The sequence below is a fragment of the Nymphalis io genome, chromosome 2 (assembly GCF_905147045.1).
Source record: "Nymphalis io chromosome 2, ilAglIoxx1.1, whole genome shotgun sequence".
Classification (NCBI taxonomy): domain Eukaryota; kingdom Metazoa; phylum Arthropoda; class Insecta; order Lepidoptera; family Nymphalidae; genus Nymphalis; species Nymphalis io.
This window is the reverse complement of record NC_065889.1, coordinates 10,476,568-10,497,285: the sequence shown is the minus strand read 5'-3', so window position 1 is coordinate 10,497,285 and position 20,718 is coordinate 10,476,568. Positions and strand designations below refer to the sequence as shown.

Sequence of the window (20,718 nt, the reverse complement as noted above, 5' to 3'; positions counted from 1 at the left end):
TATGTCATTGAGACTTCATGTCTTTTTATATTGTTCATCAATATTTAGACGATCGGGCACTTAATTTTAATTAAAGAAATGTTGCTTATATTTAAGTAAGCAATTCGTCTTTAAGACAAGAGCCTATTATATACTTATCTAGGTAACCTCATTCTGTTTAAATAATAAGTAAGCTGGTCTTAAATAGGTTATAAAAATACGTATAATTTTATTAAAAGGCCAACGCAAACGCATGAACAAATGAACAATTTAAAAATATTATATGTTTATAATTATGTCATGTGACCTAATATGATTTACGTTATATGGTTGACGTGATAAAACAGTGCCCACAAATATATTGTTCATTTTCGCGTTACATATTATAATATGATTAAAGACGATAAACAAATGAAGTAACATATAACTTTAATTCATAAACAAGGCGTAGTATTTTTGACTCCACCAACGACTTAAATGTGACACGTCGATAAGTATCAAAATATATGTTCTTGAAATATATTATTATTTATTCGAGGAACATCGAATAACTTGTGTAATAAACGAAGATACTTTAATTTAGTTGTTTATATGATAGAAAGCATAAACAAAAAATAAGCAAGACAAGCGATAACTTTTAAATATTCATAATATAATGAATGTATAAAACATTTAAACCAGTTACGGAACCAATATCATTACGTTGTTTGTGTCAATCTCTTTAAACATTCACAATTTCTTGGCCTAGTTATTGTCAATTTTAAACTAAATTAAGGTTGAACATTGACCTCGTGATTGCTATTGATATGTAAAATTTATATAATTATACATATAAATGGTAAATGTACGTAAAATATGTAATATGAAGTCATTTTCAATATATGTTAACAAATAAATGTTTCGTTTATTTCAAACAACTATGACAATATTACGCCTCGGCTTTAATTTAATTATTATTACTTAGATTATTACTTTCAGATTATTATGAAAAAGTAGTAAATGATTCCTGAATGCCGAGGGCATTTAACCTTTTTTTTTATTGTATTAGGTAGACAGACTAGCAAGTGGACCCCACTGATGGTGAGTGGTCACCGCCTTTAGAAATCTGAGCTGAAGAAATAATATCCATTCCGTGCATCGCCAATGAGCCATCGACCTTCAAAGGTAAGACATTGCGTCCTTTGTGCCTGTGTTTACTCTGGCTAACTCACCCTTCAAATCCGAACACCGTATAATAATTTAAATTTAGTTCAAGTTGGGTTATTTTAATTATGATTATCGTCTAAGTGCCCTTACTAAAATCTCTACTACTAAACTGAAACTTTCTATTACATATGTTATATATACGTTACATAAAAAATAACCAATAAATTTCTGACGTTGCCATGGTTTCAAACTCGTTTGATATAATAATCGTTAAAATTGTAATAATTCAATATCACATATTTTAATGTTTCTGTTATATTGTAACAAATGCAAAAACGATACAAGGAATTTTATTCACTCTCGGAAGTAAAAAAAAATCGTATTTGGTGTTTTTTTTTTTTTTGCGAAAAAACATCAATTAGTAGTAGGCAATTCAGCTGTAGACAGTAAAAAGTTTTTTAAGAGTCGGTAACAAAAAAGGAGTAAAAACTGAGCGAATAAAACTTTTGTAAATAAATACTAAATCTGAAAAAAAAGTCGAAAGACTTCAAGACCCGAGACGTCCCGGTTTCCAAGCCCTAAATGTAACCTGACCGTATATTTGTAGACGATTAAAAAATAAAAATGATGACGACTGTTATTGTTCCAATTAATATGCGAATAAGTATTAGTTACATTGGTTGTTAATGTAATGTTTTCAAATGTTATTTGCAGTTTTTTTTTAATTTATTTTGCGTATGTGCTGTTCTTTATTTCATCTTTTAAAATATTAGACGAAAATGTTATAGCGCCAAATCGACAATGGTATTGATATATTCCCATTAAACAAAACTAACAACCTAATATACAGAGGTTGTTTTTGTTAAAATATTTACAATGTGTTGGTGGTAGTGTGCAGTTTGTGTTTTGATTCAGATTCAAGAAAGAATTAAAGTAAACAATGACCATTTGAGGACTCAGCGCCTTTCTTATAACGTGGTATAAAAATAAACTGAAAAAATGTTAATTTTAACATTGAGATGAGTTGACACTGAACAAATTAATCGAAAGTGATAGTATTAGTAATTTCGTAAGGGTTTGAAACTGCGTTATGACAAAATCGCACGTATAATATACGGGTAAGGGAGTGCAATAAGTGTTGGTGACTAACCGGGCTGCTGTTGCTGAGGCTGAGCGGATGCGGGCGGTCCAGGCGTGGAGGCGGGATGTGCGGGCGCGGGTGGGTACTGTCGCGGCGCCAGCACGCCGCCGGGTGACACCAGCCGCAGCGGCGTACCATTACGACCACCCATTACTAGAGATCCGGGGTCGTAATATGGGATTACGTATTGTCCTTGCCCATTCACTTGCTGTTCTCCCTGCTGTGGGGTCAGTGGCCGGCGCGGTTGCTGCGCTTGCTGCTGCGCTGGCTGGGCGACTAGCCCTGGGTATACGCCCCATGGGGCCGCTACGCCGTAGTACGGAGGTACGCCAGCGATCAATGCACTCACGTACGGTGCGCCTTCTTGCCCCGCGTTTATCACATACGGTGCTTGTGTAAAGGCCTGTTGGGCGGCAAGTTGCTGTTGCAGCTGGAACTGTTGTTGTTGTTGTTGTTGCAATAGTTGAAGCTGCGCCGCTGCCGCTTGACCGCCGGCAGCAGCCGCTTGTTGTGAACGGAAAAGTTGCTGTAACAAAAGAGAAATGCATTCAATTGAAAGTTGTAACAACATTTAATTTAAAAAATACATCACAAATAACGTTTGAACAAACATTTTATTTACTTTATTCAACAGTATATAAATTGTATATCGATAATTGAGAGCTTTTCGTTGTGAACAAGTCCTATATGTTTAATTAATAGAGAAATGTATCGCTTATTGTTTTTTTATCCGAGGTTGCAACGCTCGAGGGTTGCTCGCCGTGAAGCGCGCTAATTAACACAATCGTTTAAAAAGTTAATAACAAGCCGCATCCCTGTCCGACGCATATGCTGCTACTGGCTACCGGATTTTTTTTCAATTTTTTGCAAATAAAAACATTCCACACTTTATAGAGATTATACGTTGCAATTAACTGTGAAGAAAAGATTAAATCCGTGCAATAACATTAAAAACTTAACACAATAATTTAAAGTAATATTATTATTCTTGGTTTTCGTAATGATACACTTTCATTTATTTACAACAAAAAGTGATGATTGTGTAATACATATGGTATATATTTGGATGGCATAAAGGTATTTCGACTAAGGTGATTCAGAGTGTTGAGCGCGTAATGCGAGTGTGATGTCATCGTGCACGGGCGGCTCCATTTACCTGTTGAGAGGAGATTAGTTGGCATGGCTCCAGGGCACACGCCATTACTGTAAACACTGATACATCGCATACAACACAGTTCGTACCGGCCGCGTCTATTGCCACCTGCCTACTCGTGTACCGCAGTTTCGTTTAGCAGGTTGGCTAACCTTGGCATAAAATCGTTTTGTTTGTATAAAGTAAAGATAAGCAAAGAAGTGTTTGTTTAAATAAATTTTCTTGTAGGAATAGACACCAATCATCATATAAAAAGTAAATCGTCGCTTAATAGATACCCTTTGTCGTTTAGCTTAAGAGCCTGTGGATGCATTAAATAATTAAATTTCACCTATATAATGAAAGATGTTAAACTTCAAAACAGATGCCAGCCATCATGGTAATTTTAATTACGGTGCTCCTATATCCCGATGCCTATTTTATTTTTCATTAGCTAATTGACACGAAATGATTATCAGAGAGGTCGTAACTTCGCGGGCGGGTAAATCTTAGTCTCATTGGGTGGGAGATTGCGTTTGATCTCGTAGCGCGTCGCCTTCTGCTTCTACGGCAATTTAATTCATCGAGGTGGTGTAATTGGGCATGCGGCGGGCGCGGGAGGCGCACGTGCGCTAAGCTGGGCAACTTGACCGCAACAAAATGAAGTTGACTGTGTCGTTCGAAGGTGGCGGCGAGGCACCGTCTCGCATTCAATTAGACGTTCAGTAATCCGGCTGCGGCGAGCTTCGATACCAATTACAGGGTTATTAGTGACGGAACGCTTGTGCACGACTGCCGTCTGCTCATCCCCGATGCTTTATTATTGTGCGCTTTACGAAATCAAAGCTTTAGACATGTTTACAATTGAAAACAAATATCTCAAGTTGTCATTTTAACAGGAAAATTATATTCGAATGTAACATTATGTTGCTAATAATATTATCGACATATAGATAATATATCACAGACTTTTTTGTTTACTTAATGACGTAGGCAAACGCTTGCACTATGCTGATAAAATGCAACGAGTTGTAATTTTTTAAAATATTATTTTACTTACATATAAAAATGCGATAAAATATAAATTGCACTGAACAAATCAATTGTATCAAATTACATTGAATAGAAAAAGATAGATGTAAGGTATGGATTAATACATACAAAAACATAACATATTACGGAATTCTGAAACAGCGTCAAATATTTAGGTCAAATGGTTTAGAATAATTAAAGCAACACTTTAATTTATTATTAATTGTTCTTAATAGCTAATCTGTATAATTTAATTAGATACGTAATATTATCTTAAATAACACAGTGACAATCTAATAATGACATAACGAAATAATCAAATATAAGATGCTGTGTCACGAAATGAACAATAAGTGTCCAAGGTATACGCGAGATGGGCCGCTGTAGAAATGGCGTTGGAAGGCATTTATTATTAACGCAGACGATGACGAGGACGACGCAGCGCGGCTCCCGCGAGGATCGCTCGCTCGAGGCGTCGGCAAACAAATTACGCGACAAAGCAATCAATTACAACTACAAGAACGTAGCTGTTCCTCTTGAATCGAACGCTACGTCAACAAGAAGCTTTTAGCGGCGGCGACGAGGTGCTTTCGAACGAGATACCTTCGCATTTAACGTCTTTTCGGTATAATTGTTTACGGACACTAAATAAGTATCGTAAATAGAGAGAAAGAAAAATGTTTTACAAGTTAGAAAATTAGATTGTTGATCGAATACAAAAGCTAATTTAGGACGAATCGGAATTGACGGGGTCGGAAGTCCAACGAGATTACGGGGATACTCGTGACTGGCGCGCTCAGTCGGCGTCGCCCGTGGTTGACGTATCTTGCTCTAACGAGTTTATCTGCCCCGCGGGCTGCCGCTACCTCGACGACGCTCATCTCTCACGCTATCACTGGCTAAATGTAATCAATTTCAAAGTAATCTTTTGTTCAAAATGATTTTTGACGTCATTTTATATCATTACTGAGGTTTTTACATTAAAAAAATTCATAAAGGCTTTATAATCAAATGTTTTATATTTAAAATTGCTTTATTTTTTATTTTGTAAATATAATAACAGTCAATATGTGCCATTTGCGTAAAATGAGGGAATGGTTCGCGTTTTAATTACAAGATTTCATTGGGTAGCTATTACAACCTTCACGAAAGAACGCCTGTAGATTTTCATGAAAAGGTGGCAAAGGGCGAGGGCGGGCTCAAGTTGGGCGGAGCGCAGCCACGCCCACGACGCCCACGCCCTGTCAGAATTACAACTTAATGTTTGTATTGTCAAATATCACTTTAATAAACCGAACACTTTTTCGAAAACTATCATTTAATAACAATTATACGTTTAATTTATGGAAACGTGAAAATGTCAAATTATTTCAGTAGAAAAAGGCAATTTAAATATTTATACATTAAAGACTATATTCAACGAAAAAAAAATCCTTAATATAAAATATGAAGAATATTCATAATAATGAATGAAATAATTCATTTTTGCATATGGATATAACGGGCAGCACCGTATCATTCCGTTTGTTTACGAATTCGGTTAGTGGTTGTTGACGATTCAGCTTTGCAAACATTAACTTATACACAACACATAGGCGAGAGTTGAGAGAAACGGGCCCATGTAAGAAAAGAAACATTACATGAGTTTTTTTTTTTATTATTTGTACACATTGTTTTAGATGCTACCTAACTAACACACGCACACGTTTTGTTTCTAGCCGCCATTAAAGTAATACCGAAGCAACTTTATATAGTAGCAGATAGTAACGAAGGTTGTCGTTGGAGTTCTGGTTGGTTCCGAGCGGTTCCAGAATTTTAATTTAGATAGATACAATATTACTATGGTACATAGTGTGTTTAACACTACAAAATTGTTACGTTTACTATTATCACGTTTTTTGTATACATATTAAATAATTATATTTATTTAGTGTTCAACTTAAGGTAAACCTAGACGCCATTATCCGTTTCGCTTGCGAAACTAAACCTTCTTAATGTAATTTGTGATTAATCTTGTTACTGCATAATCCTGTTAATATATGACAATAAGAACATGGAGGTTAATTGCTCAAGTGTTTCTTGTTTACTTATGATAAAGATAGTATTACCTACATTATTTTAAATAGTGAAAACACTTCCATGTATGAACATTTAAACTCTGCTTTTATGAATTCGAGAATTTGATTTGATCAAATTTATATTTTAATAATTGTTTTTGTACTTTTATATTGTTAACAAAACAATGGTACCGAGCAAACGACTCGCCCGTAGACACTGAAACTGCATCAAGTATACAGTTGTAAATTAACCGCTCCTTACATTGTCAATGCTGTTTTTACATACTTTATTCCTATAATTACACTGACTCACTCACCCTTCAAAAAGTGTATGTAAAGAACTAAGAACTAGTATGTTTGTCAGTAGAATATCCAAAAAATAAGTGATATCTACCTAGACGGGGCTGCACAAAGTAATCGGGTAGTAAAATAATTTACGAATGTGAACAATTTTATTAAAAAATAAAAAAAATATTCTAGAGTTCTAGGATCGAGACGATTAAAAATAATTATATATTATAGAAAAATATAATATCGATGGAAAGTCCTCGTATTGTCAAATTAGTTAAGAGATTACATTTAATGGAATCAATAAAAATAATCAGAAATATGAGAAGATACAAAAAAGTAACGCGTTCTTCTACCGATACGATTAAATGCATTTAAGAGTTTGCTCATGATATTACGGAAATTTTTATGATAGGTTTAGGTTAGCCGAACGTCATAATATGGGGAGAATGGTTATTTTTGGAACGGTCTCGTCTTTGTTTAACGTGTAACACCACAGATAAAAATCAATAAATATGCTGAATCTGTTTGGTCCGTAACCGTAACGGCCTGTGAATGTCCCACTGCTGGGCTAAAGGCCTCCTCTCCTCTTTTTGAGGAGAAGGTTTGGAGCTTATTCCACCACGCTGCTCCAATGCGGTTTGGTGGAATACACGTGTAGCAGAATTTCAGTGAAATTAGACACATGCAGGTTTCCTCACGATGTTTTCCTTCACCGTAAAGCACGAGATGAATTATAATCACAAATTAAGCACATGAAAATTCAGTGGTGCTTGCCCGGGTTTGAACCCACGATCATCGGTTAAGATTCACGCATTCTTACCACTGGGCCATCTCGGCTGTTTGGTCACATCAGAATATTATTTTAACAAACGCTGGAGCTTTTTTTTTATTTTGTATGATTTAGATATATTAGATTACTAAATAAAAAATAAATATCAAGACACACTTCGTGCTAGTATCGAAGAAAAACAGTTTTCATCATACGAACTAGTAGACAAATAACATTTTTGGGTTTATATCGAATGCTCTTACGATTCGTTTTTCAAAATTATTTTATAAGGAGAAAAGACATTCTGATAAACTGTAACATATTACCTATATGTATATAAACAGAATATTTTAAGATACAAGATACTCGTGGTAGATGGCGATGGCTGCGGTCGGTGGTCGACGTCGGGGTGCGGTCGGTCGAAGCTTTTATCAAAATTAGCAGGCGCGCCCGCGCTGCGGCGCACCCCGCTCATAAAACACCACCGTCATCGCCGCATCGACGACTTGGAAGCCACACCTAGTTGTCGCACCCTTATAACTCACCCTTCTGTCAGTTATTTCGTGAATAACATATTTTACAACATTGTGCCAGCAAACTTCCGCACGTCTTCTCAAATTGGCAAGAAGAACACAAAGCGGCCACGTCCGACAACATTTTTCACCCACTTTAAGTCCTAAATGGCTATCATAGGGATAAACACGGTCGGTAGAGATTTAAGCGGCTCTAACGAAACCGACGAAGTGGAATACAGTAAAAAGGCAACATTTTGAGGAGCGCTGGATTTATGAGGATCAGTCGGTCACGTCTTATATTTCCGTCTATTATGACATATACAACATTATACAACAAAACTTACAAACATTTGTGTGAGCAAAATATTACATCCCTTAACAACATAAACTGGAAAATCCTATCCAGCGTTGTAAGAATAAGGCAATCCAGTGTTGTAATCTTATTTCGAGATGATTGGAATAGTAATGGTTCTAAATCGATGACCGAAGTGAGTTTGTGACACAACAAGTTGGTCAAGCGGCCGAGGTAAGGCCACTTACACTACTCACTCACCTGGTCTGTTTAAACTGTCATCTGTATGCAGGTTAGCTCTTGCAAAATTTGTTTCTTCTAGGATTTCATTAAAAAAATGTTCACTATACATGGACGCACATATTAACAGCAAATAGAGTATTTAATTGTTTAATAGAAGCAAGAAATAATGTATTGAAAGTATACAAACGACAGAAACGAGATATGACGGTAACGAATCGATATAACAATGTACTTAGGAAAGGCCTCTACTTCGACTAAGCAGAAGAGAACGGGCCTAAATTGTCCATGCTATGTGGGAGATAATACATGTCTCAAATTTTCTTTCTAAACAATGATTTTCTAATAATGTAGACCGTGTGGTAAACGTGACCCGATTTGTAGAAAAAAACTGAGTACTGATTTTAAAACTTACTTGTGTTACATAAGATAACATCCCATTATCTTTTAGTTGTGATTGAGACTTTATATTCAATGAACCTACTGGATAATTTACCGTAGTACAGTTAAACTATTTATCTATTCATACAAAAAGTCAATATAGTTAGTTCTATATAACTAAAAATAAACAAATATTGATTTATTTCATATAAAAACCAACATCATTAAAACCTTGTATTTGTATTCATAAAAGAATTTGGGGTTTTTAGTTATTCGCCTAGATATGTAGAAATTAACATAAAACATCGAAGCAAATAAATTAACCATATTGACGAAAAAAAAAAATATATATTATAGGCTAATTTATAATAACGTCGTAATAAACTTTCTATCAATATAATTTAAAAGCATTAATATCCCTGGGGTTATTTAGATTAGAGCACCTCTATTGCTCTCACACAAAACCTTTATCTCTTTGAAAAAAGGTATTTAAACAATTTACAGACGTAACTCAAATCATAGTACCATCGTATTTCCGATGTGTAAATAAAATCGTTCCGAAATAAATAAGAATAACGTTCACAAATCCAAGAACTGAACCATAATAATATTGTAAGTAAAAAAAGTATGTTAATTAGACAATAATTACTACATTCCGAAGAAGTTTATCACTTTTAATTGGTGTAATAGATTTGTAAGAAATACTAGTATAATAAGAAGTACTAGTTCTTGTGAAGTTATTAGTTATTTCTAGACTATATAGTATGTTGTACCTAAGACAATCGAACAAATATAACTACATAAATAATTTAGATATTTCAATAGAAATTGTGCATGGATATGGAGTACAGCTTGATGTGGCAGTAGTTTTACTTATTTATATATTTTGTGAGTAACGGCAACGTAATCATGCTTCTGAACCGGTCGCTATTACTTAAGTCTGTTGCTAGCCTTAAATATTTTAGCTTTTTAATAACAAATAAAGAAGCGCGATGAAGTTTTTTGGTGATTAGACCGGTTATACAAATCAGGATGTACGTTCAAGAACACCTTGGAAATAATAGATTGATCGTAACAGTATCATCATTATTAATAAATGTTGATAAATATTATTATAAAGCACATCTAAAATTTAGTAATGTTATTTTCTTATATATCAAAGTAATGTTTATTTACTAGTATATTCAAAATAAACCGTACCAATTCGTCCTCTCTGAGTACCCACTTTTATATATGCTGTAGGAAATTTTTTAAGAAAATTTAGAAATTTTTTGTTATTTGTAGATTAAATTTAGCATGAAGCTAAACCTAAGTGAACATAAAAAGCTGGTGAAATCGATATGGGTGAAGCAATATGCCTAGTAGTTTGCGGGCCGTGCAGTGGGGCATGACTGCAAGGAAACGGAAGCAACTTCCTTATCTAACTATTTCAACCACCAGCTATCTATGTATAGTTTAGAGAAATTGTAGCATTTCGATATCAGGCTTCCAATTCACGTGTATAAATTTTATTTAAAATAAGCTTAAACAGTAACTCCGCAGGAAAAGAAGGAAACGAAACATTAAGGATGCGAAGGTGGTGAAAATATGAATATATTACACAGCAATACGAGCGAAGTAATCACACGCACGCAAGGAAACGTTACTACGCCGTACAAACAGTATAAAATTATTATTTGTAAAACCAATAATTCACCTACGTACACTTTAATTTCGACTTACTTCCAGAACAATAAATTTTAAGACATAAGTATAGCATTTAAGCATTTTCTCTTGGAAAATATTTGAATATCACAGAACTTTGTTTATTTTATATTGGAATGTGTTCCCATTTGTTTTTATTTAACGATAAACATGATGTAGAAGTAACTTAGTCAGCGCGGTAGTCAATCAAGGACAAAAATGTTATGATAGGCATATGTTTATATACTATTGCTTACCAAGACATACATTCATATTAATTTATATACCAAACTTTGTTATATTATTTAATATGAATGTATTAATTATTTATTATATATGATATAGAGTATTCAATATAAATTTAATTTAAAATCTATGTTTTCAATATGTAAGACAAACAATAAATGTTACATACAGAATAATTTTTATCAAATTCATACATAAGAAAAAATGATTTAAATTAAGCAAGCACTTATTTTAAAGTTTTTAAGCTGTGGTCTGTTAAAACAACTCATCTTTTCTTGGCCGTTTCTAGACCGCAGTACGACGTCGTCTAACGGTATGTTGATCTCAATTTACTAATTTATTTCTAAAATGGACGCCCAAGGAAATAACGTGTAAAGATAACATCAATGCTTTTTGTGACTAATTTAAAATACAATCAAATAACGACTTTTAAGGAGAACGCCTACAAGCGTATGCAGAATGGAGACAGTGCGATGGTCGAGGTGAATGTACGCACTAAGTGTGCCACGCGCCGGAGAAATACTTCGGAATGGATACCGTTAGTGGAACGCGGTCAGGCCGGCAGCGGTACCGGTGTTCGTGTCTGCAACATCGCCACTTAATCGCTTTCGATTTGGAATTCATAGTCAATAGTCAAAAACTAAACACCGTGTAACCTTAGCCGGCGATCAACAAGTCCAGTTGCTCACTAATTCCGAGGGCTTCAAGCCCTGTTTAGATACCTGTAATGCTACGTCTACTTGTTCTAGTGTAGTAATCGGAGCGTTTCTAATATGCGCGCTTTGACTCGGTTTCACCGCACGCTTCTTGCCTTCATTCTTATTTATTCGTTTTGCGAAATCGTTTGAAATTTGATACCATTCGAGCGAGTTATCGAGACTCAAGAGTTCTCACGAAACTTCACACGACTTCTTTGCAGTCTGCGAGTTACCTATTGAATTCCTCTTATTATTATATACACCTAGTGGATCGAAGATATCGTATTACTAGAAAAAGAATAATTAAATAAGAAGTGAAACGCAAGTGCAAAAAACATCGGGGAATATATTTATCGTTGAAGTGTATACTTTAGAAAGAGCCGCTTCATGGTAATGAGGGTGTAAAAGCGGACAAATGAATATTTTTCATAATAATTGCGCTGGATGCAGCAGGTAAAGCGTGAAGCGCGAGGCGTTCGGCGTGCGGCGTGTGGCGGGCGCAACAATTTGCATCACAAATACGGGTGGAGGCCGCGATGCGCCCCGATGCCCTACGCCCGCGGCGAGCGCGGCTTCCACCCGTATCAGACAATGTCACAATCAACGTCGCGTGGACGCTTTTTGACCGTTATGTGATTGCCGATTGTGGTTCACCATAATCGTCACTAAGATTTATTCCCATTTACTCTTTCTCATTTAAAAGTTTACCGTTTTTAGAATTGCATGTATATTTTAAGATTATTTGTAACTTCAACTATAAGTAAATAAATTGAAAAAACTAGTTTTTAACTTTATTAGTAATATCGACAACGTCATAACAGAAGAACAATTTATTACATAAAACCTATAGTCTAAAATGGTCGTTTGTTCTCAAGCTGAAAAGGTAAAATGCAAGTAAAAGCAGCCGAGTTGAGAAGCGATGAATTAATAACGAACTTCTCCCGCGACGCGTGATGACGGCCAACAAGAGTAGCGCATTAGACGCCAACACTGAAATTCACCAAAATCTCTGCCTAATTATCGCTTTATTTTTTCCGTGAAAATTTTATTTAAAAATAGAATAATAAGGTAACTTATTACTTAAGCTTGACGGTGAATAAACGATGAAAATTTTGTTACGAATTTATTAAAATCAATGGAAATGTTTAAATTTTAAATTCTAATTATTTTTCTCAACGCTTCTAGTTATTTAATTCAAAGACTGGGACAAATGAAATACAAATAAAGGCGGTTTGTTAAATTCCAAGTCAGAGGTTTCGCTGTGAAATATGACGACTATCTGTGGTAAACGATGCAATCACTGACGGATTTATAAGATTTTCTTTGCTCGTCATTCCACTATTTTCTTAGTAGCAGATACTTTGTTAGAAAAATATATTTTAACGGTGTTATCGATTAAGAAATTATGCATTTAAATTAAATTAATTTCAACCACAGAATTCGTTTGATTACGACAATTAATATGAACGTATACATATATTTAAATTTAAGGCGCATTTAATTCACGGAGCATACGCTAGTAATGTATAAATTAAAAGGTAAGAAAAGGGGTTACAAGATAGGTTCAATATTGAAATAAATCTTTGGTGGAATGACTCGCTTCGAAATTACCCGGTGGCGTAAGGTCGCCGGAATGGGTGGAAAAGCGGCTCTTAATTAAATCAAGTGACACGTCTCGTACGTAGCTTCAATCACACGACCTCAATAAACCCTTGCGCCCAACGGATCTGCTCCTTTCACGCCCCCGCCAAGACAGTTCACGCTATAAAAACCTTACAAGACACACATATTGCAATGTTGACATACGTAAATCTGTAATGACGGTCATGTGTACAGCTTATTAACGATATAAATTAAAAGGAATACAATTGTATGCACTTCGATTACGTATTATTTTAATATAGAGAGTTGAAAGCGATTGTAACAATGTTCGTATTATGTAAAACGACCTAGACTGTTTTTCTATTCAAGTATAAATTGTTAATTTTGGATTATTCGTTTCATGTTATAATCATAAATAGACGATCATGTAAATATAAGTATAATTAATTATATACAAATTCCAAGCTACCTTAAAAATTATAGTCTTGTAAATTAGTGATATAAGATAGTGAGTTTTTAGTAAAATATAAATCGTTAAGAACAAAAGGCGTAACTCTAACGTAGGTACAAATATACGTTCAGCATGTATTTTATGAAAGTTCTCCGTAATAAGCTACGTCTATGCGAAGCCACGCCTCGCCTACCGAGTCACATTTCACGACTAATTTCACTAAAGGAACACGGTTCTGCAAACAGGATTTTAAGAAAGTAAATCACATTAAATGAAATTTCATAGAGCGCTAGTTGTTTATTATTCAGTACCAGACCGCAATTGAAAAGTTTTAATAACAGGCAGAAAAATTATTTGGCATTTATATCAGAAGTAAAGATTGAATTCGTAAAGCGGGTAACAATAAACGAAGCAGTACGCGCTGCAACCCTGCAGGGCGAGTCGACAATAACTTGTGCAGTGGCTGCGCGCCGATCGCACTCATTATTTCCATAACGAGCTCACGACGACCGCCGCTCGTTGTGCGCTCCCTGCACTCCCGGGTTCCCGGTAACAGCAATTAATTAACTGACTAAACGGTATGGTGTTTTACATTGTGATGTTTACGCAACTCTCCAGCGATAATGTCGCCTGCTATTGGACACTGCAACCTTCGCTTCGCATTAATTAATAAAATATTATTAGCCCGACCCACCCGCACTAAAAAATTAAAACACTCATTATTGAGCTCGTTATAAAGTTTAGTGCATACAAATTGCTTATTTGCATAAGGAACAGCTGAGTGCCGTCAGTTGTACAATGTAAGTTTATCACAACATAGGTATGTGAATCACGTCCATTAGTGATAATTAAAAATAAATACAGAAATTGTGGAGAATTTCCATATCACTAGTGGAAATGGATACACACAAAGAGTAATAACGAGGGCGCAATAAAAGGAAAGCGACACAAATTTATTGTTCCTAGGGCTCGTGAATCAATCTGCTCGTAACCATCAAGGCCGCCACTAGAATGTGGTCGTTACGCCCACTCCTGTAATTAATATTTTAAACTCCAATTTACCTATACGAGCAGTTTCTTATTCAGTCGATTGGTGTTTTCGAGTCCCTTCAAGTGATCTTTCTAATCTCCATGTCGTAACAGCTGGCAGCCGCTGTTACTTAAATTAGTTAACAATGACACATATTGCTGGCAAACAAACGCAAAGGATTCCTAAATAGCCCGCACGCTATTCTTATACTGTCGCCGTCACACCGGTGAGCGTGCGCCTACTGATTCATGCACCTCAAGGTGCTATGAGATGGGAATGAGCACACCTCTCGAATTGGACAATTCCTTAGCTTGTGTTTAACATTTGTCATGTACGAATGCATCCGTAATTAAATCGCATTAAACTCGAATTATGGAACGTGTGACAACGTACATGAAAAACAGATAAATAGAATGATAGGATTTATAATGAAGGCTTGCGTTCGTTATGAAGGCGTGCACGCGCATCGAGAGCTGTTGCGTGTTGCGTAACAACGAACCGCTTAGTCAGGACGTTGATCTCGCGCTTGAACTTGAGCCTTGCAATATTTTTTGTAGTGTCAGTAACTTAAAAACAAACGCTACTTCTACCGTATCAAATATTTTGTAATTAAAATTTGCCTTCAGTTCTCTTAGCGTGATATGGGTGAGTACTATAAATATTTAAAATCTCGGTTGTGAGCAACCGTGACACGAGTATTATCTACAGGAAAATAATTTTCCAGCACGTCAGTGTACCAAACGCTGCCCGGAAATTGTAGGAAATTGCAAGAGAAAATGAATCCGCCGGTTTGAGAGGTCCGGCTGGAACGAGCAAAAGCTTACTTCGTAGGAAAAGCATTTAGGCATTAAAGCAGATCTTAAACATTTAACATATACTTAAGATTATATAAACATACATATAATAATACAACTTGATTTGTGGAAAAATATACAATCTTTTAGACGTTGCATGTAAAGTAATTTTTTATGCATAGAGATTTAAGGAAAGCGCGAACTCAAATAAACAAAAAAAAAAAAGAACAGAAAAATAAAAGTGCTCTCCATCAATCACACGAACAGAGCCCGCGCTTCCGGACGCGGCTTGGCCGAGCGAAACATTTCTTTGAATAATGAATATACAGGTGGTGGGTAGGTATCGTACCCTGTAACTGGACGTGATATATGCCGTCGTCGGCCGCATGCATAATTTCACTTATTTTATGTGGTTAATTGTCGAAAATGACCGCAAGTGAAATATATTACAACGTTCCGACGCCAACGCCGCTACATGTCGGCTAATGTATTCTACGGCCGGAACGCTCCGCCTTCACCTTCGCTTTACCTAGCTCTTTGTGGTGCTGAACCGTAGTGTGGTAACAATATGCTAGTCCCGCAATATGCATAATATGTTAAAGTTGACACACGCTTCATGCAGATCATTCTTACTATGATACGATAAACATGTAATACAGAATAATTTTTTTATGAAAAAAATATAATATAGATTTAATAAAAGGTTCAACTTTATTTCTGAAATAAATAAGTTTTGTTAAGACGTGTGAAATTTATAAAATGAATAGAGGTAAGGGTTCGTGCAATAATAATTATAAAGTACAAAGGGTAGACGAATTTTTTATTTCCCATAAATTCAGGTAAAGAATATGCAGGAAATTTTATAAATTCTTGGGTACAGTCGTGGATGCTGCTGAAGTGCAGAGCGCACGGCGCACAATCGGTGGAAGTCGCGTTTACAATGCTGCTGCATTACAATTTTTCAAAGCAGACACAGGCGACAGGGCATAACAAAAGAGCTAGAAAGGCGCAAATAAACGAGCGCTGCGGCAAGCGAGCGGGTGAGTGTGTACGGGCTACGGCCCCTCGTCCTAATATCTAATGTTTAAAACTGCGTCTTGCATTCCTTACGAGATTTCATTGTTTTAGCTCAAAGAGAACTAAACCTTATTCTTAAACGCTTATACAAAAAATACTTTAATTGTCAATTAGTGGAAAATACAGATATTATATATATTTCTGTTGAAAATCTAAGATGAATCAGAATGAATAAGTTTTTAAACACAAAGGGCGAACTCAATTTGAGTAATGTAACTTTTGGTCAGTAAACGAACTCTCGAAAAGCTCGGCAAAGCAGTTTGGAAAGAGTATCTCTACATTTAGCGCGTTTTCAGGTCGTAGCAATGAATACGGTAGATCGGGTGGCACGATAAGGCGGCGGCCGCGATGCGTGCGGCCGGACAACGCGTAAAGGCAGCACGAGCTACAATCGTTTACATATAGTTGCGTCGCCTCAATGTACATTGCTAAATTTATTGCCTTTATAGACTTAGTTTTTCCAAACATAATAGTGATTTCTTAATAGTATTACCTAGTTGGTACCACTATAAAAAATATATAGGTATTACGAAAAGAGGTATATTAAACAAATCATAATTTTATTTTAAGTAAATTGTACATAAATGCGAAATATTAAAATACACTTGTTGAGTTCGAGACCTACTAGTCGGCACTTACAAACGCTACTAACTTCAAACTTAACTTTAACATCGAGAGCGACCTGTTTCCTCTTAAATGGTAACAAATGTGTAGTATTTATTACAGTATAATTGTGATATTGAACTTTGAATTGCCTTCTTTACGATTCCGGGATTTTGATCCATATATATATATATACATCTCTTATGTGATATATTGATGGTTATTTAGATATGTAGCGTTTTTTTTATTTTTATTTAAAAAAATTATGTAGTTTACGAAATGACGCAACAACTCATATATATTGTATTACATACATACATACAGTATAATATTATAATGTGTTTGTATACAGATAATTTATAAATAATTATTTCGATGACTCTTGTGATAAAAAATTTTATGAATTCAATATCATTCGCTGCCTGTATTCGGTTTCATACAGACTGTATGAAACTAACGCCTATTCGCTCATAATATTTTTATTTACAAGAAACAAACTAAAAAAACTAACTTATGCCTAATTTTTTTTGTAACAAAAGTTTAATTTAATTTATTAGTTTATAATAAAAAAAATCTTTTGAGAAGTGCGACAAGCGATGTGAATACAAATCAAAATTATTGAATCTTAACTAAAACGAGAAAAGCAAAATTAAGGAGTATATTTTCAATATCAATTTGTAATTAAGTAGTTGCAAATTAAAATTTGCAATTATTTCTTATTAATATAGTCATTGGTTTTATATATTGTATATCCTATTCAGTTCTTATTTTATTCTACGTTCGTGATTATAAATAATTTAGTATTACCTATTATTTTTATTTATATATATATATATATATATATATAAATAATATATATATATATATATAAATAAAAAATATATATATATATTGTATATTGTTTGTAGTCTTAACAATTTAAGTTTTTAAATACTAAGCTATTATCAAGTATAACAAAAAGAGTAAAAAATAAACTATCAAAGCGAAAACTCATTTAAAACTTTAATAAACGCTTACTTTCTTGACAGGTCTGTTTGACTATAACTTACAATTTGTAATTTGAGATCCTTTCCGGCTGCCGAGGCGGCCGTCACCGAAGTGGTCACCGGGGACAACCACTGGTGCAAGTTAATGTAACGTTTTGGTAAAAGTTTTAGGGAAACATCCGCTTGTGCATAGGCACGTTCGAGACATGCAGCGGCCGCTCCGTCAAGGGCCAGTGCCGGCTCGAGCAGCGCACCGCCACCCTCGAGCACCACCATTATCGCCAAACTAACGTTTCACTGAAGGGTTCCAGACAACACCTCACGTAATGTCACTTCACTGCGTTCGAGCGCGAGTTAGAGCTACATGTCGGTCGCGCAGTACGTGGCACTCGAGCGGCGAGAGTCGCGGAACTGCCGCGGCGCTCACCTGCCGCGGTCGCCGCGACCCGCGCCCCGCCTGCGCCGCCCACCGTCTCGTCAACAAACACCGTCGCTGCAGCGGTCGCTCTGCATCCACTGACAACACCACTTTTATTCCAATTGTACATATCCTATACGACATTACATTACTTACCAGAAATTTAATATTTTGCGACAATTATTTAAACACATTTATACATGACGATAAATGTCATAAGTTTCGATTGTTTACGGTCAGTATTGTAACAGTACAGTACAGTATGTATATACTGATAGAGACATGATATACGACTTTAATTTGCTAATACATACGTATGTTACTAAAAAATAAAAATATATATAATAGAAAAAAATAAAATATATAAATAAAAGTTTAAAAGTTGCGGCATCAAATAAAAACTATGGTTTTATAAGAAATCAAGGTTTAGGAACGTTTTAAGGTAAACGTGATTGACGAGTCAAATAACCAAATATTTCGACAAACAAAATCGTAATTTGGTCAAACAAATGAAATAAAATGAGGCGATCACTTTTGCCACGTGACTGATTTACTAACTCTGAATAAATCAAACATTTCGTCTCAATAAACAAACAAACTTCTAAACAATTAACAAACTGTATAATAATTCATGACTCTGTCGAAACATTGTGCATTAAATTTTCAGTAACCGATCACTTTCAAATTCAGTTACAATTACATCCGTAAAGTTTTGCACTAATTTTCCTCGCGACTCGCCCTCGACTATAAACATCAGTTATTACGGAAACACTTTAAAGTCTGATAGAAATGAACATCGAAAAAACATCGTGTATCGATAGTAATTCGAACTCCAATCCAATTTATAAGAATGTCCTCTAGAGACATATGCCGTAACAATGTAAAAGTTTAAGATTTCTTTTACGAATCGTTCCTAATATTTTCTAAGTGTGTGTAATGCAATGTGCGTAATAATAATACTTTTATTCTCTATGCAGACATAGATAGAACAAAAGCGAAGATTTCATCTTAAGCATAAATAGATTACATATTCAGTGTAAGATTTTACTGTAAAAATTAATTTTCTATAGAGTGGTATTAATAGACACAAGACAATAAGCCACCCAGCCAGCTCGTAGTGAGCAACCTAATGTTTCGCGGCACGCGAGCCGCTTCCCGCGCCCCGACCTCCTATATAACGGCTACGATTTGCATATAATACATAAATATTTTAATAAATCAATCGTATAACATGTATTAAGAAAGAATAAATACATAACGACAAAATACATAGATATAATTTAGAATATTTTAGGTAGCGGTCTGTCTGTATAGGTATAGGGTAGAGCCGGCTTGACTGTCGGCGGAACAGAATTAAATCTTTCCCACGCCTATATCAAGTAGAGCACTATATATATGGACTGCATTCATCTTTTTCCACTTTATATTATATAATATTTATTGGTAAAATCGTCGTTTCCACTCGAGTGTACTTGCTATCTAATCAAATACTTGTCAAAATAGCGACACGTATATAATGGTGAGATAGGTCACAGCATTATGTTTCGGCTTAATTATTCACGTGCCGCGGCTGCGTCCGCCACATCATCCGCTTGCTACCAAATTAAAAGTAAATAACGAAATGAAAACAAGAGCGCCCGCGCCGCCAGGGACTCGCAAACCTTTTACCGCTTTCGAACAAACAACTACAGCTAAACACACTATCATTTTATCGGTTATCTATTTGCGAATGCAGAAAAAAACTGCTGGAATTGTATTCTGTATAAAACAAGAAGTAAAAATTATACAAAATATTTCTGTTGTTTGCCTTTTAATAAAGTTTTCTATGATATTTTATAACATTGATTAAAATATTGAATAACCCACAGAATTGTTGAAGTCTTTACCATTGTTATTACAAATAAACAACGCACAACAGCAAGACCTACAAGCGCTACTCCCGGCGCGGAGCAATTTCGAAGAACAATGAACTTGGATGAATGGTGGTGCAAAGTAAAAAGTCTATTTGCATCATATGCACATTTGCTGCTATAATGATAAAAAAGAAACAGTTTTGTGCACAACTAGTTGAATATAATATTTTTTTTATTTGTCCCGACATTCCGTGTGTAATATAACATGACTCCTAATACATATATAGTTCGGAATCCATTGT

General features: G+C 35.2%; 1 protein-coding gene across 3 annotated transcripts in view; it reads right to left on the bottom strand.

Annotated features, from left to right (window-relative positions):
• The window catches only part of LOC126773841 (maternal protein pumilio), a 67,503-nt gene that overhangs the window by 7,426 nt on the left and 39,359 nt on the right, over window positions 1-20,718 (bottom strand). For all 3 annotated transcript variants that reach the window (XM_050495060.1, XM_050495052.1, XM_050495068.1), the window contains one exon: window positions 2,276-2,792. In XM_050495060.1, coding sequence (XP_050351017.1) covers window positions 2,276-2,792 — 517 coding nt within the window. The remainder of the gene's footprint in view (window positions 1-2,275; window positions 2,793-20,718) is intronic.